Genomic DNA, 16,580 nt, shown 5'->3' on the forward strand with positions numbered 1-16,580 from the left:
CGGGATGGGGGCTGGAGGGGGAACTTGCAGCACAGGCAGATCCCAGGGAAGTCCCGCAGCAGTCGGCAGCACTTCCCGAAAAGAGGCAGGATTTGGTGCCACACCTCTGTAGGTGGTGCCCGTGTGGAGGGGAAAAGGCTGCTGTAGATTATCCCTTCCAATGGGGAAATACCTGGAACGCCCGGAGGCCACTGGCCCGGTGCCAAAAAGCTCACCTGAAACGGATAACCAACCCACGTCTGCCATATGTCGTAAAACCAGGGTTTCTGGGGAAGACACCTCAGTCAGACACTGCTCAGCTCAGCAACAATTATCACCTTAACTCAAAATCTTCACTACTTAAACTCTCCCTAAGTGGAGCAGGCTAAGAAACTGTAATCTTGATAACTGTTCTTCACCAATTTCTAAAGGGAACTTCCAGCTCAGATTTATTATATTGTTCCCAGCTTTTTGGCTTCTCTTCAGGACACCTGAAATGTTCCAGTTCACAATTTCATCATCCAAAGCAATGGGTGTGTGTTTTATTACTGCAATTACTCAAGATATGTTGCCACAGTGATTAGATTTGCTGTGTTTACCAGTCACACAGAGCAGGGGATGAGGATGAGAAGCAGTGTTTGGGGACAAGGGCCAGATGAGCAGAGACACGCTGGGATCTGTTCCGCTGCTCCAGGGAAGCACTAATGACACCCCAGGCAGGGCTCACCGAGGCACAAGCACCAATCTCAGTTAGTCCCAACTTCTGACTCAGCAGCAACACCTCAGTAAATAGCTGTGACCACCAAAAGTGCTGCCAAAAAAAGTTTATGGTGTCCTCTGAGGAAAACATGGCCATGTGACGCATTTGTAGGTGTTAACAAGGCATGTTGTAAAACCATCTGCGTGACTTCTTCATGCTTGCCTTAAAAATACTGATTACTCATAAATTCCTTTGTCATAGAAGGTCTAAAGTTGAACTTAAAAATTAAAGTCTCAGTGCATAGGGCAGCCCATCATCCAGATTACATACAGCAAAGATCTGATCCCAGAGCCACTGAAACCACAGCCTTTCAATGGGATTCAAGAAAATCTAGAAATTATTTTGTTAAAAATAGAGTATCAATCTTTCAAAAAGTTAACTTACATCATACAGAAATATAAATCCAACAATGGAGGATGTCAGATAGAATGAAAATCGCCAGCTGCAAAATTGAAATGAAAAAATAGGAAGAAACCATTATAATTTGTAAAGATATTGTCCTGAGCCACAGTTACTACAGATCATTGCATATCACAGACAATCTTCACATAAATGTGGCCTCACACTCAATGTTAAGGATAGACACATATTAACTGTATTTGAATTATTAATACTTAAATATTTAAGGTTTGATTCACTGCTAAATAAGGAAATTCTTTTACATTATCACAATACAGATATTTTATTTGTCATGATACCAGTAATTTTCCAGCCGGCTTGAACTGATCAAGAGAATGACCACAGTAAGCTTAATAAATCCCCTGAAAATTAATGTTTGAGAACACAAACCTTTTCCTGGGTTCATTCACTTCATCTCTCTCAACACCAATTGCTGACAACAGGGGAGCCTTATGAATTATTAGAATCTACTGGGTTAGTTTAAATCTTGCTACAAAGTCTCAATTAACTATAACCTCATCTTTGACTAGGTGTGCCAGAATTTAGCCTGATCTAAGCTTTTTGTAGATTAAATGGCTATCCAGCAAGGCAGATAAACCTTCCAGCTTTGCACCATCAGCTTGCTAAGTCAGCAAAGGGAAAAAGCTCTTGAGCTTCTCAGTGAACTGTGCTGCTGCTTTTGGGTGTCAGAGCAGGGTGCTGTCAGAGTCCTGATGACTCTGGACGCCTGTGTGGGAGGTATTGTCCCTGGGACTGGGTGTGGCTGCAGCCTCAGCCCAAACATTCCCACTCCCACCTCTACAGGTGATGGAAAACTCCTTCCTTTCCACTCTTCCCCCGGGCAGGATCAAGCCTGACCTTTCCCCTGAGCAGCTCTGCAAGTCCAGTAGGAAACAGTGCAGGACTCCTCATGCAAAGGAAGGCTGTGACACAGGGACAGGCACATCGCCCCAGAGCTGCTGAGAACTTCTTCTAGAACATGAAGTGTCCCAGAGGAGAGCAGCAAGCAACTGCCAGACAACTCAAAAAGGAGAAAGCACCGCAAGAACACTGTACCAATGGACTGAGAATTGTAGAAAATGAGATTGGGGTCTTGGGCAAGAGTTAATGAAATGCCAAATGAGAGAAGAGGAGGAGAGCCTGTGTGGTAAAAGCAGCCCCTACTGAGCCCCATATCCCTTGGAGGTTGATATTCCAAGAGAAAGAATGAGATTTTCAAAGGCTGAGACAGTGTTTTATGAGAAAAACAACAAACAAAAATGAGGGCATGGAATGTTGGAGGTGAGACAAAATAAAGCGTCTCACACCTGAGAAAGAAGTCAGGAAAATAATTATAAAATTGCCACTTGATACACATGTGATAAACAACTGTTTTTCTTCTCAACTTTAAACTATCTTCCCTCAGATGGTTTGAAAATAACACTACACAACAAGCACTGCATGAACAGGAAAAGCACACAGGTACATGGTGGAAATTGCAGAGTGGAGCCCACAAGGAATACCTGGCTCAGAGTTAACCAAGGGATGCTGGAAAACACAACACTGGCATGGGACAGACCTTACACAGCAGCTGCTTCTGCCCTCATGCCTCCCATTCCAAACAAGGTGTGAGTGGCCAGTGGATACGGCAGAATTGATTCTGTGTTTGCTGTAAGTGCAAGTGGGGTTTTCTGAATAGGATTCAAAGCACAGAGCACCTACAAGACCGTGCCATTAGTCCCCAGCCCTATTATATATTATATATATTGAATGCATTTGGCCATAAGCAGCACTTCAGATGAACTCATTCTGTGTGCCAGGCTGCCAGAGCACTGCCTCATTTTGCACTGAGCCCAGCTTCTTTATGAATTTGGTGACTAAAACCTGAAGTAAAACTCATCCAAATTTGCCAAATTTTACTCAAGTGCCTTTTAAACTCTGATCCTGGCCACCAGAGAGAGCACTGAACGAGAGCTGTGCAAGAGGATTTTCTGGTTTAACTTCAGGAATCTTTTCTCTTGAAGTGAATATAAGAAAAAAGAGCTTGGTAGGGGAAGTTAAAGGCTGGTAAATGTTACAAGGCAGTGAAATTTCATGCAAAGGGCTTTCCAAACTCCAGGGTTGCTTAACTGGGAGCACTAATAGCATAAGTAGGGTTTAGATCTGGCTCATCAGATTTTCCTTGTGATTCAGAAAAAAGATCCTGGAGATTGCAGGCTTTCAAAAAATTTCATAACGCTCATAACACTGACTATTAGAGTGGAATAACTCTGTTCCTCATTTTTTGCCTAGAGAATTATATTCAATTAAATTCACTGACAAAGAGCAGAGCAAGGTTCACAAAATTGCACAAGAGAAACCTGTTTGCTTCATTCTCGCTCAAGCTGCCAAGCAAGTTGGAATTTCAGTCTTTAGCTGTGTGTTACTAGAGACAGGCACACATGGCAGGCAGGTCTTTTAGCAATAGCAGGAAATCTTATTGTCACTTCTGAAACCAAATTAACTGATCCCCAAAACAACAGCAGACATAAACCACTGCAGGAGAGTTTACTCAGGCAGACTCAAAGAGACACACCTCTGTCTATCATCTGGATTTATGTCTGACAGAGGACACCACTACATCATCATCACATTGATTAACACTGGAAATAATCTTGATAAAGTACTCAACTTTGAGCTCTGTGCTGTACTTTTAACCCTCATGCCTTAAGCTGATCTACAGTTACAGAGGTTCAATATTATAATCAGGTGAAGTTTTGCAAATGTAATTATGCTAATGAAAAGCCAAATACACAGAGCATTTGAAAGTGCTTTACACTGGTACAGTTCATGTCAGTTCCCAAAAGGGATGAGCTGTGCCCATTTGGGGATTTGCAATTTGTGTGAGATTTTAGATCACACTTAAAGTGTTTAGGTATGAGGAAGTTCTCACACATAAGTGAAAAATCATATGCAGGAGGTTTTGAAATTTCTTACATATTCATTACTGTCACTCAAAGCTGCTCACTGGCCCACTCTCAGCAGGGAGTTTGAGTTCCTGTTTCACACAGTATCCCATGATCAAGCTGTGGCACCTGTCCCTCAGTCTGGATGCCACAATTCCTGCTCTGGAACTGACTTTGGTACACATGACAGCATCCCAAAATGACAGCATGGGTACAAACATACACCAGGGTAAGCATTGTTGTTCCCCTATGATTATTAGCAGACAGGAAAATATTTTCCTGTTGTCTGCCTGTTTTCATTTTACACTTTGAACCAGGAGCCTACAAGTCCATTATTCCACACTGGAAATATATTTTAAGGTGTTTTTTTTCCCCAGGAGAAACAGTTAACCTCAACTTTTAACCATCATTTGGAGAAATGCTACTAAATAATTTCAACTTGTTTGTGCATTCAGAAACCAAAACCCCCATCAGGCAGACCCAGCCTTCTGGGAAGGGGGAACCTCAATAATTTTCTTGCAGAAGAGGACAGCAATGATAACCAAAGGCATTGTCTTTCCTTACAAAGCTTCCTGGAATTTCCGGAGCACGGTTGGGATCTCCAGGTTCCGCCGTCTCCTGAACCATTTCTCCACCAAGTGGACAGTGCAGTTGCACTTTTTGGCAAGGCCTTTGATCTCTGACTGCAAGAAATGGAACAGTGTTAACAGGAAATGCACTCCAATGCCACTTTCATTTATTTTGTAGTTCACAGAGCAGCTTCCCACTGTTGCAAGGTCTTATTTAAAAATATCACCAATCTTAAATATGGATGGGAGGGTATTTTTGAGTAATGCTCACAGAAACCCTGGATTTTTATTTATGTAAATAAAGCAGGCACAAAATGAACAGATTCACAAACTATTCTATTGTCTTTCTGGTCACTCCTGAGAGTTTCAGAGATAGAACTTTTACTGTTAGATGGGAGCTTAAGCTGGAGGAGGAAGTGCCATGGTTGAATACACGTGGACATGGCACCTAATATCTTACCTAATCATAAATATTAAAATTTGTTTATCTATGAGTCTCACAGATGAAAAATGGCCTGGAATTAAAGTGACCTGAGCTCTGTTCTCAAATCCAAAGTCAATCTATCCTCCTGAGCAAGGTGCAGAGTGACCCACTGCAACACCAGAACTAAACTGGGGCTGGTGCAGGGCCTAGAACTGCACGTGGCCCTGGGGGTGCCACACCTGGGGTCTCTGCATCCCCTGTGCTCCCCAGGTGGCCAGGCCAGCACAAGGCAGTGATACTCCTGCACTTTAGGGAGCTCAGTGCCCCACATGGAGCAGCCTGTGGCCTTCCTCCCTCTCCTCCATCCCCAAGTGCAGAAGAGTGGTTTGACCTCCCAGGGCTGCCTCTGGAGAGAGGAGAGTGTTTGGCTCATCCCTGGGGAAGTTCTTTCCTCCCAAGGGAAGTATGCAAATAGTGGGTGGCAGCAGCTGCCTCCACCGAGGTGAGGCCAGTCCAGGGAGTCTCCTACCCTCAGGGAAACCTCTGGAATGTGAGAAAAGGCACCTGAGCTGCCAGGGAGGACTGGAGTGCAAACAGCCACTGTGTCCAGCCCACCCTGCTGGCTCCCAGCTCTCCACTTGCCACGCAGGAATAGTGACTGTTTCCATACAGCAGAGCCCCCCTGCCCTCAGCTGCCAGCCAGCCTTTCCCAGGCACACTGGTCCCCAGGCTGGACACCTAAAGGAGGCAGCTTGAATCCTTCCCATGCTCTGAGGAGTCTAAAAATGCTGTGCTTCCTTTCAGAAATCAAAAGTCCAGCTGTACTCAAGCAGAAGGAAGGAATGAAACTGAGATTGGGATACTTGCCCAGAGAGAGAGGAGCTTGTGTGTGAACACCCATGCATTTATTCCTGATGTTATCAGGCAAAAGACAATAAAAGAATAGCAGAGTTAGGGATAGAATGCCAAGTTCCACTATCAATAATTATCAAAATCCCCCATTACTAGAAAGCACATTTCTTTTCAAAACCAGTGTAGGAAAACTGCAATTGTTTGGGAACTGTAGTCAGGCAAGGGAACTTTCTGAGGCAGCGCTCACAGCAAAGTACCTGCCTCCCATAAAAAAATCAATGGCCTCATTTTTGGAGGTGCCAAGCATTGGCTAGTCTTTTCCCTTGTTCAATTTTAAAAACAAACAGCATGGTAATAGAAGGATTGCTTTTCTTTCTCACGTAAGCCAGGATTAAGTATGCAGTAACATAACGGATCAAAAGGCTTCCATGCCAGCATTCTTGCTTTACAACAATCCTGCTTTCCAACAACAGACATCAGCTGAAGCTTTCTCCAGGCAGAACGAGTTAAAGATGGAACACTAATCTTCACTGGAAATATTATTAACAATCTAACCTAGAATAGCATGCCAGAAAATTAAACATCTTAAATGTATTTTCTGTTTCAGATGCCATATACCCTTGTCAGCAGAACAGCAACAAAAACCCAAATAAATTAAGTCATCTGTCAATCAGCTGGAACTCATCCCATCATGTCATTGCTGAGAGCTGATTGAAACAGTAACAGTGGGATTTTCCAAAAGCAAAACGAGTTTGGAAGAGTGAGAATCCTTACTTGGGATGGTTGTCTTGAGCACTCCCGGAAATAACTCTCTAACACAGGATTAGGCTGTGGCTTCACACGTCTTACATTCTTTATACCCAAGGCTTTTGCTAAAGGTATAGCAACATATCTGAAAAGACACAGCAGGAAAAGCTTTAGAAACACAACACAGTTACAAGACCTTGGCTGTTCTCATGCCAGGATAAAAAGAAAACAAATTGTATGCAATTTAATCCACCATAGAATGTGCCAGTGCACTGAGAAAAAGGGATATCCCCTAGCTAATCCCAAGAGGAAACCACAATTTATCAGCTGTTATACAATAAAGAAGACCCAAGGAATGCAGTTTGTGGCCATGAAATGCTGTTAAACTCAAGGAAACATCCTGGCTTTCGTGGCCATCAGAGGAGTGTTGGGGCTGAGCGAAGGGAGACCAGATGCTCTCTCCATGTGAGCTCAGGAACTGCTGCTGGGCAAGTTCCTCCAGTGGCAAAGTCACTTGGCACCTTCTTCACTGGGCCACCACCAGCCATGCTGGATCCAGCCTGTGGCACACAGCCATTCCCTGAGACTGATGCATTCTCTTTCCCTTCCCTTTTCCACCCCAAATCACTGCAGAGTGCTCCAAAGGTTTTGCCTTCCTGCTTGGGCAGGGTGTTCAGGAACAGCCCCTCCCTCCTGCTCTATCAGCCATGGATTCCCCATTGCTCAGAGCAGTGGTCAGCTTTCCCCAGACTCACTGCAGCCAGATGTGTGGGCTAATTACCCTCAGCACTGCAGTGAGACACACTGGGAATGGTTATGAACATATGATCCAAATTACTTTTGATTTCCAGCATGAATGATCTTATCTGCTTCTGGTTTAAGTCTGTCCAACTTACGACATTCCAAATTTCCTCATTCTGTCCTGAAATAATTATAAAAACCTACTAATCACATCTTTTAGAGGAAAAAGAGAAGAAAGTAAAGCAAAAAAAGTATAAATAAATAAGTCAAAACACTGCAAATCTTAATATGATTGTAGCTTTCTTCTGTGGAGCCAAGCTCTGCCTGTCCCCTAAGATTCCAGCTGCAGAAGCAATTCATTTTTTGGTGCCAAAGAGAGGGGGGAAAAAAGCAACCATCTTTACTAGATCTGCATAAAATGTTCACATGAAACTTTGAGATCCCTCCAGTCTGCTTAGCTTGGCCAAAGAGAGACACCTGGGGTCTATCAACCTCACACAAATGTTCTGGGGCAGGACCAAATTAGAGGTTTGGTTGAGAGGACAAATCTCTCTATCCTTCCACTGAAAGAGAAAAAGAAAGCCCAAATGGTTTAGAAGGGAAAGAAGATGATCAGAAGTATCCAAATGCTGTTCTAGAAAAGCTGGATAGAAATATTTCCCTTCTGGACTGGACCACAGCCACACATACCTATTAATGAAATTATTTTCCCATTTTTCACCTGCTGCGTTATCTGTACTAGATCTTCCTAATAAACCACCAACTAAACTTCCTTTATAAAACATAACATTGATCTACAGATATCTCACTTTCAGCATTAATGAGGATTAATTGCATTTCAGTTTCTTACCTCTCACTGAAGAACCGGATGATCAGCAGTACAAAAGCGTACGGGATTGTGGCGTACAACTGATGGGGTTTGGGAAACACGAGTCCCTCACGGTCCACAAAATCTGCCCATGTGCAGTTGATGGGCATCCAGATATTCTCCCACCAGAACCAGCTGTTGAGTGTCTTTAGGATGTATGCCATGCTGAGTAAATAAAGGGAAAATGTCATTTATTCCTCATGAATTAAAGAGAAAATGCATGAAAAACGCCATATTGAGCCTTTTTGTGTAAAGCCAGTAAAGTCAATGTTCTCAGGGGGGAAAAAATCATACAGGAAATTAAAACCATCTTGGTTTAGAGCAAAGAGGTGGGATTATAACCCAGCAGAAGATAAAATAATAAAGCCAAATTTTGATCTGCTATAAAGCAATAGAGGGCTTTTGAAATCTGCACAGGGAGGTACCTGCTGCCTCCTTCCTGTCACTCACACTGCCCTGCTTAGCACCTGGTCAAATCTCCTGCAACACTCATGTATTATCTATCATATTCATACTAATGAGAACTGATCTTCCTGGGGCTGCCTTTATAAATTAAATATAAGTGGGAGGAAGAGTGGAAAAGAGATGAGAAGTCCAGGGAGTGCCTCAATTCCATAGTAATGAGGACATTGCACTGATGAATTACTGCTGTCTAATGTGCTAATGGAAATATACCCTGAATTTGCAAACACCTGTGCACAGGAACAAGTGGGAAAAAAAAATACAGTGCATAGCAAGCTTTTTCTGGGAATTGCGGGGAATTATATGATTTAACTGTGACCAAAACCTAGATTAGGAACAAATGTTTAAAATTAGTTCTGGAAGGAAAAAAAATCACTTTGAATTAAAGTATTTCATTCTTGTAAAAGCCTCCTTTTTAACTTTTGCAGTCTACATTATATATTTAGAAATTGCTGTTCTCTCTTATTTATTTGTAAGGACTTTACGGTATAAACATGTTATATATCCTATAAAAATAAACTAATGTTGAAGAAAAATAGAAGTTACTATAACATTTTCCATAAGGCTGAAACACAATTTTTCCATGATTTCTAGGAATAGTAAACTTGAACTACTTTCACCATGCTAAAATTTTCTATAAACCAGGGAAAACATGAGGAAATCACTGATATCATTGAAACATAGCCTTGATGAGGAAGTAGTTGAGCTGGGAGGATGATTTCAACCAAATCTTTATCTCATCAGAAGATCTCCCAGCAATATCTCTGTACAGGATCATGAGTTGAGATCAAACCATGCCAAGGTCAGGCATGGTTTCATGGTTTCAGCCCTTGCCATGTTCTTCCAGGGAACACAGGGTTTTAGTTGTGCCTGCAGCAGGCTCAGGACACCATGCCTAGAGCATCCCAGACCTGGACACAGCTTTAATTAACACTGGAGCCCACGTTAATTAAGAGCCACACAACCATTGCTGGTCCACACTGGGCTGTTTGCACTGAGCTTGGAGCAGGTCTGTGGAACAGTGACCTGCACCCATCAAACAGAGCTGGTTAACAGCACTGCAGATCCATGGGCTGGCCCAGCACAGTAGTCAGAATTGAACTATTAATAACCCAGTCATTTAATCCTTTTAAATGCAGGAAGGGGACAGTAAAAACCTCCTGAATGAATCGTGTGTGTGTATAAGTAAATGCAAAAATAAAGGAGGGAGAAATCACAATTGCTCCTGAGAGACTTTATATGCCAAGTTCCAGCCTAGAGCAATGTTTTACTGCTGAATTATAAACTCCTGGAAGTGGGGATTTATGCTGGGGCTGCTAACAGACCCTAAACAGCAGCTTGCAGGCGCCACCCTAATGAAGCAGGGCTTTGAAACATGACATTTTGGGTCAGACAGAAAGGCTTGCAGACAATAGAATACCAAGGGGAAAGCCTTGTTACACAGTTCTGCTTCCTAATATATCTATATTTTTTAGCTAGACTGTGCACTGCAAGCTATCCCAAGCTGTAATAAAAAGAGGCCAGTCTGTTATGGCACAGTGGAAGGAGCACTCACAGCTGCCTTGTGGTGAGATGGGCTGGGGCTGAACATGCACCCAAAACACTGAAACCTTAGAAAAGCCCAGTAGTGCATATTTTCTTATTGGATTCCTGGGATCTCACTAATTGATGGTTTTCTTCCACACATGGATGCCTCACCATATGATTACCTCTTAAACTAGTTAATATAGCACTATTAAACTAAGCTCATAAGTACATGCCTAATATTAAAATATAAGGGAATTCTGGGATTTGAGGTCTGATCCAGAGTTCACATATTTCAGGGGAAATCTTTCCTCACAATCACTAAACAGATTCATCAAAAGGTGGATTCTCTGGAACTCTTCTTTCTGTAATCTCTGTATTTGTACCAGCCCATGGGGGTTAGACCATCCCTGAGGAACACTGCCCAAGTGATTCTGACAAAAGCAATGATGAGAGTCCAAATCTGCCTGCAGCCTATTCTTAAGTTTCATTACCCTTAAACTGGATGTTTTCACTGCAGAAAGTCAGGCCATTCCCTGGGAAACCTTGAAGGTTTCCATCTGCCTAACAGCAGCAGTGAGATAGTTGGGCTGCTTTCCTGCCTCCCTTCAGCCCTCATCACCAGGTTTCTGGAGCACCTGGGAGGCGAGGAATTCCTTACAAACACTGACCTGAGCAGGACAAGGGGACAGCTGTGGCCACCAGTGCTGGGATCAGGCTGGAGATGCTGGATTTCAGAAGCAGATGGTTTTTCACTTGCACAAACTGTCACGAGTTCTCTCCCCTGCAAACACTGCTTTCAAAGAATGGGCAGCAGATGCAAAGGTCAAGCTTGCCCTGATTTGGGAATAGCTCTAACTAAAAACTTAAAATCCTACCCAGCCTAAACCTGCTATTGCTGAGTGCTGAGCTCAGAGCTTCTCCTCACAGCCTGTGGCAGTACCAAGCAAGCAGCAGTGAGAAATGCAGCAGTGAGTGACTCATTCTGCCCAGCCTGGGGTGAAAAACCTCTGCCTCTTCCCAGATCCCTGTCCATAGAGCAGCACTGCCAGGAGCACTTCCCTTGAAAAAACTGGAATTCTTGCTCTGGAAGGGGCTAAAAGTCAGTCAAAAATAAGGATATTTTAAAAAAACTCAAGTTCCTCTGCATTGCAGGGATTAAATACTCCCAGCAAAGAAATCAAATCACCTCCCTGTTATGGAAGGATCACCTCTGGAGCTTAATCTAGTTCTAATGGGCTAGTGCAAAACAGGAAAATCAGGAATGATTACTTCAGGAACTGCATCCTTTATAATTAAAGGAAAGCCCACACAGTTGGCAAGTACCAATGTGAAGTTTCTTTCAAAGTGCTGTCTTCTTGGATCCTGGATATATTCAATAAAAAAGCCCTCATATTTTTAATGATATTAAGCAAAGAAAAAAAAAGGGCAAATCTGGGGTTGACAAAAGCTGTGTGGCTGCATTTTGCAAAACAAATTCAGGAGCTGCTTTGAAGTGGAATTTCTGGCCGCCGCAGTCTGAGGAATTAATAAAAAGAAACTGAGCCAAAGCTTTGATTGCATTGTCTGTACAAAAGCTCTTGCTTGAAAACTGCATTTCCAAAGCCAGGACTAAGAGAAGGAGATATCCAGGTTTGCAGGATGTATTAGGAGGATTTCCTATTCTTATTTACTGAATAAATTACAAAACCCAGTGGATCAACAACACAAACATGCAAGTGAATGTGACCTTAATTCTCCTAAGCATCCCCTTAGTCTCCTCAGTGAGGCTCCAGAGGTAACAGGGAAAGACTGAAATCAGCAAAAAGCAAGAAGAACATAATTCTCCTATTCCCCTCATAATTTGGCAGAACTGGCAAAGCTGGTGCAGTGACTGTTGGGAAAAATCAAGCCTCAGATATCAAAACAGATAGCAAAGCTGTTCCAGGCTGTTCATCCTCAGCATGAAATAAAGGTGGTTTAAAAGAGCAAATAAAGATCAGATCCACCATATCACAGGCTTTGGTTTTGCTTAAGACTCAGCAATATTTCCAAGAGTTTACACACAGGTTTCAGCTGCAGATCTGTGTTCTACTACAGACAGACTGGGTTTTTCTTTTTCTTTTTGACAATGTGTGAAGAATCCCAACTGCATCTACCAGCATGAAACAGCTGAACAGAGATGGGTCCTGCACACTGACCTGTGCTTTGTGGAGAAAGGGACTGAAGGCAGGATGTTGGATGGATGCTGCCACCTCTTTGCATCCTGTCTTACCTTGTTTGTGCCAGTGGGAAAACAGGATTCCAGCTGAATTCTGCACAGCCTGAGGCAGGGCTGGCTGACACCTCTCCCAGCCCACACAGCAGCAGGGGCAGCACAGAATAAAGGAGCTGCTGGACTCGGTTTCTTACAATGAAACCCCAAAATACTGAATTCAAACAGCTGAATTAAGATTGCTGTGAGACCTTTAACTTCACATTTACTCCCTGGCTTGTACAAATCTCAACTGTAAACACTTTAAGTGCCTCATTACAGGGCAATTGCAGCATTTTACTTTTTACTGTTCTTCCACATTACCTTGTAACTTGGGTACTATACTGAGCAGGCAAAAATAGCACTTAGAATAAATCTCAATTAAGGTGGCAAGTGAATTTTTATTTTTCCCTGTTCTCTGGGAGGAAAACAAAACCACAAAAAAGTGAACCTGACTTCTTTGAAATAATTCATTTTCTGGGTGAAAGTCACCATGCTCTCTCTCTACTTAAAGGTAAATAATTTTTGAGCAGCTAAAATGGTTTTAGGTGATGGCAGGCTGCTGAGGAAAGTGAAATACACTTCTCTCACTGTACAGTTACAGTGCAAACTATGTCCACTTTTAAGCTTTAAAAATCTATAAGATGAACAGCGTGGAATAATGAGCTGTGAAATAACTCAAGTTACTGCAATAATTTTGAGATAAAATGTAGTTGTTGAAAAAACCCCTAACCCTATCCAAGCTAGAGGTTCTTGATAGATGATTAATTCACAAAAAGTTTGAACAATCCTAAAGGAACAACACTTGTTGCTTTGAGAACTTAGTAACACGTATCAGAATGTAAAGAAAAATCTTTTAAACTATGAGACTTCAAATTTTTACTACTGGGGAAAGATGCAAAAAAGATTTTTTTTTTTCTTGCAGCTTACCAAAGCTTTGTTTGAAATACAAACTTGAAGTCTAACTTAAAATACTAAGCTACATAATGGAGATTTGACCAGAGTTGTGTCACTTATTTAAGGTGAGAGTTAAGGGCAGGGAAGAATTGAGCAGCACACAGAGGTCAGGACAAGCAGTGGGAGCACAGAGCATGTGGAGGAAGCAGAATAGAGAGGAGAACCAGAGAGGAGACCTGAGGGTGGAGAGGCTCCTGGCTTTTCCACCCTCAGTGAATGACTCAAGGTTTTAAATTAGCCCTTGGAAGGCAGGGAAGGGACAGGATTGGTGCCTTTGCACTCTGCAGAACTCTGTTTGCCAGAGAACCTTCAGCCATGGTGTGCACCGGGGGCTCCCACTTGGCCACCTATTGATCTCCAGAGCTGAGCCAAGGCTGCTGTGCATCCCTGTTCCTGGGCTTCCCAGCTCCCCTGGATATCCCTCCTGAGCCCTTCATCCTGCCCAGACATTCCCCACCCACCAAGACACCTGGAGGAGGAGCCAGAACCAAACTGGTCTTTCATTATTTCAGCCACTTTGCCATCCTTTTCACGTCCTTAACAAATGCAAAGGAAATTTTCAGCTACAGCACAGCCTCTGCATCAGCCGTGGCAGCCAGCTGAAGGGCTGAGCTAGGAAGGTAGTGAAAAATAGAGATACATTGCAACATTGAGGTTCTTCCATCTGCATGTTGTGGCATTACTATGAAATAACCCTCTCTGGCAGCTTGTTTAGGTGTGTTATTTATAGCACAAGCTTCTTCAGAGCTTCAAAAGAGAATTCTTACAAAAAAACACCAAGCTTCCGTTAAACTGAATTTCTTAAAGGATTTTTTTCCTTAAGATTTTAGAAATAGAAAAAAATTTAGAAGTAGCTTTTACAAACTACTCAAATTCAAGGTTTTTTTTCCTCTTATATAACCACGTTGATATCATTAGTTAACATTTATTCCTGTTAAGAAAGTTTCCTCTCAGTTCAGAAAGAAGTGCTGTTACAAGCACTTAACAGGATAATGGTACAAGAAGTAGAAAGGCAAAGCTCCTACTGTAACCTGTATTGTCTTTTTTCTTTTTTTTTTCAATGGGAAGCAGTACTCATAGGTTGGAATACTTAGTGGCAAAGCATAAAATCTCATTAATGTCATTCCATTCTTTATCTGAAGACTACTCATGGGAGTTACTCTACTCTTCCCTTATTAAACAACGTTAGAGACCAGCACATGCTGACAATTCAGAACACAGGGTGATGTGAGGAGAGGGGGGAAAAACCCCAACAAAATGCACCAGGCCAGGAAAAAAGGGCAGAAAAAGGAACCCTTACCTTTCTGATGTTGCAGTCAAAGAGACCATAAGCACACTAGCAGGGAAGAGGCATCACACTCACTACTCTGACCGAGGTAAACACGCCCTATCTCCAGAACCCTTTCAAATTCTTCTGAGACCCACCCAGCAAAGCTGCACTTCAAGATTTCTGACTGAAGGCAATCCTGATGTCATCCACATCACCCCGTGAAACTCGGCAGCAGCAGCAGTGCCACTGCCTTCCCTGCTCCTTTCAACACAGCAGATGAAGAAATGTTTGAAGTCACGTGGCCTCTGTTGCACGATGAGAATTTGTCTGGCTGTAAATTGCTCCACACACACACGGGAGGATGCTGAGCCTGCTGAGGGTGCAGAAAAGGGAGCACCAAAAACATCACCTCACTCTGGCAGCTTTTAGATGAAGTGTGGGGTTTTGAATAAAGTTAGAGAAAGGTTTCTGCTCCTATTGAGCACTCTCAGCAGTACTTCCAGCCACAATCAACTGAATGCTCTACAACAAGTGTTCCAGTCCCACAGAAGATCAAAAATGGGATTTCTGAAATTCCTAAAGCAGAAGAAAGCACACACTGAGTGTGTGTTTGGTTAGAGATACCATAGAAACATGGCAGTTTTACTTAACCTATCTGACTGTTTAATTTCTTTTTTAATTCCATGACTAAGGAATCAAGCTGAAAGTCATTCCTCAGCACCTCTCCCCAGTTTAAAATAACAACAGCCTTCAGAAGTATTGGCATTACTTTGTATTCTGGTGGACACATTAACGTGGCAAAGAGAACCTCACAGAGAAGCCAGGAGCAAAGAACCTTTTATTAGCCTTTTCTTCCTGCTTGCAGTCAGCAAACAGCAGCCCAGGAAATGGGACCAGACTTGCCAGAGTTGAGCCAAAGCTCCATCTCAGCCAGCCCTCTGTCAGAAGGAAGGCAGGAGCAGATGGCTGTGGGAGAGCACAAGAATGAAGAAACAGAACAGTAACTGGTAAAGCCCCCAGCCATCAGTGCTTTGGGGCTCCAAGAGTTCTCAAACCACAGAAGGCATCCGTGGGAATAACAGTGGAGAGGTTCCCTCCTGCAGGCCTTCCTTCCCACAACTCCTTTGGAGCATATCGAAACTTCCACCTGAATCTGTAAGCCTGCCATGAAAGAAGATGGGACCCAGGCAATATTTGCAACCTCTTCATTTATTACTCCTTGTGAGAAAAACGTGGGTTTCTTCAGACAGCATTTCTTGAATTTTAGGTATTCTATCTTGCAGCTATTACAAGTCTTTGGTCCTTCCATGAAACTGCGAGCAGTATTCAATAACCTGATGCACCAGAGAAACATTAAACATGAAAGGGTATTTCAGAAAAGATTATGGCTTGGCTGCTGCTTTAAATGATCTCCAAACTTTCCCACATCTGAATGAACCACTGCTGTGAACCAAGCAGAAGATTTAGGAACTCTCTGCCAATTAGGAAAGCCTAGAGCAAGCTGATTCATACATCACTTGACCAACGCTGGGCCAGGAATGGAACAGGTAATTGGCACCAACATCTTTCTTATGCTTAAAACCACAATTTCTTCAGTGTTACAATAAATTGCAAAAAAAAAGTTTGTTTGACTGGAGCAAACATGGGACTGCTACAAAAATAAAAAAGGAACACATGTTTTTACACCCTTTTTGAGCAGCATTTATTAAGCTGGCACCATCTATATAGGATACTATTACAAGATTAAAGATATTCTGTGGTAAGTAACAAGTTAATCATACCCCTTTGAGTAAAGTGCCCACTGACCTTACAATTATCCCTGTACCTCCATAGGGCTTATCCTGCAGGAGTCTTAAATTTGAATGCTGAAA

General features: G+C 42.7%; 1 protein-coding gene across 1 annotated transcript in view; it reads right to left on the reverse strand.

Annotated features, from left to right (window-relative positions):
* CERS3 (ceramide synthase 3) overlaps nt 1–14,800 on the reverse strand; it is a 33,117-nt gene extending 18,317 nt beyond the window's left edge. Inside the window, exons 1-6 of the mRNA XM_030955334.1 lie at nt 14,740–14,800; nt 8,246–8,428; nt 6,682–6,799; nt 4,627–4,745; nt 1,124–1,181; nt 216–266 (exon numbers count right to left, since the gene is read on the reverse strand). Coding sequence (XP_030811194.1) covers nt 216–266; nt 1,124–1,181; nt 4,627–4,745; nt 6,682–6,799; nt 8,246–8,428; nt 14,740–14,768 — 558 coding nt within the window. The 5' untranslated portion in view covers nt 14,769–14,800. The remainder of the gene's footprint in view (nt 1–215; nt 267–1,123; nt 1,182–4,626; nt 4,746–6,681; nt 6,800–8,245; nt 8,429–14,739) is intronic.
* Nucleotides 14,801–16,580: the final 1,780 nt, after the last annotated feature.

Source organism: Camarhynchus parvulus, chromosome 10 (assembly GCF_901933205.1).
Source record: "Camarhynchus parvulus chromosome 10, STF_HiC, whole genome shotgun sequence".
Taxonomy (NCBI): domain Eukaryota; kingdom Metazoa; phylum Chordata; class Aves; order Passeriformes; family Thraupidae; genus Camarhynchus; species Camarhynchus parvulus.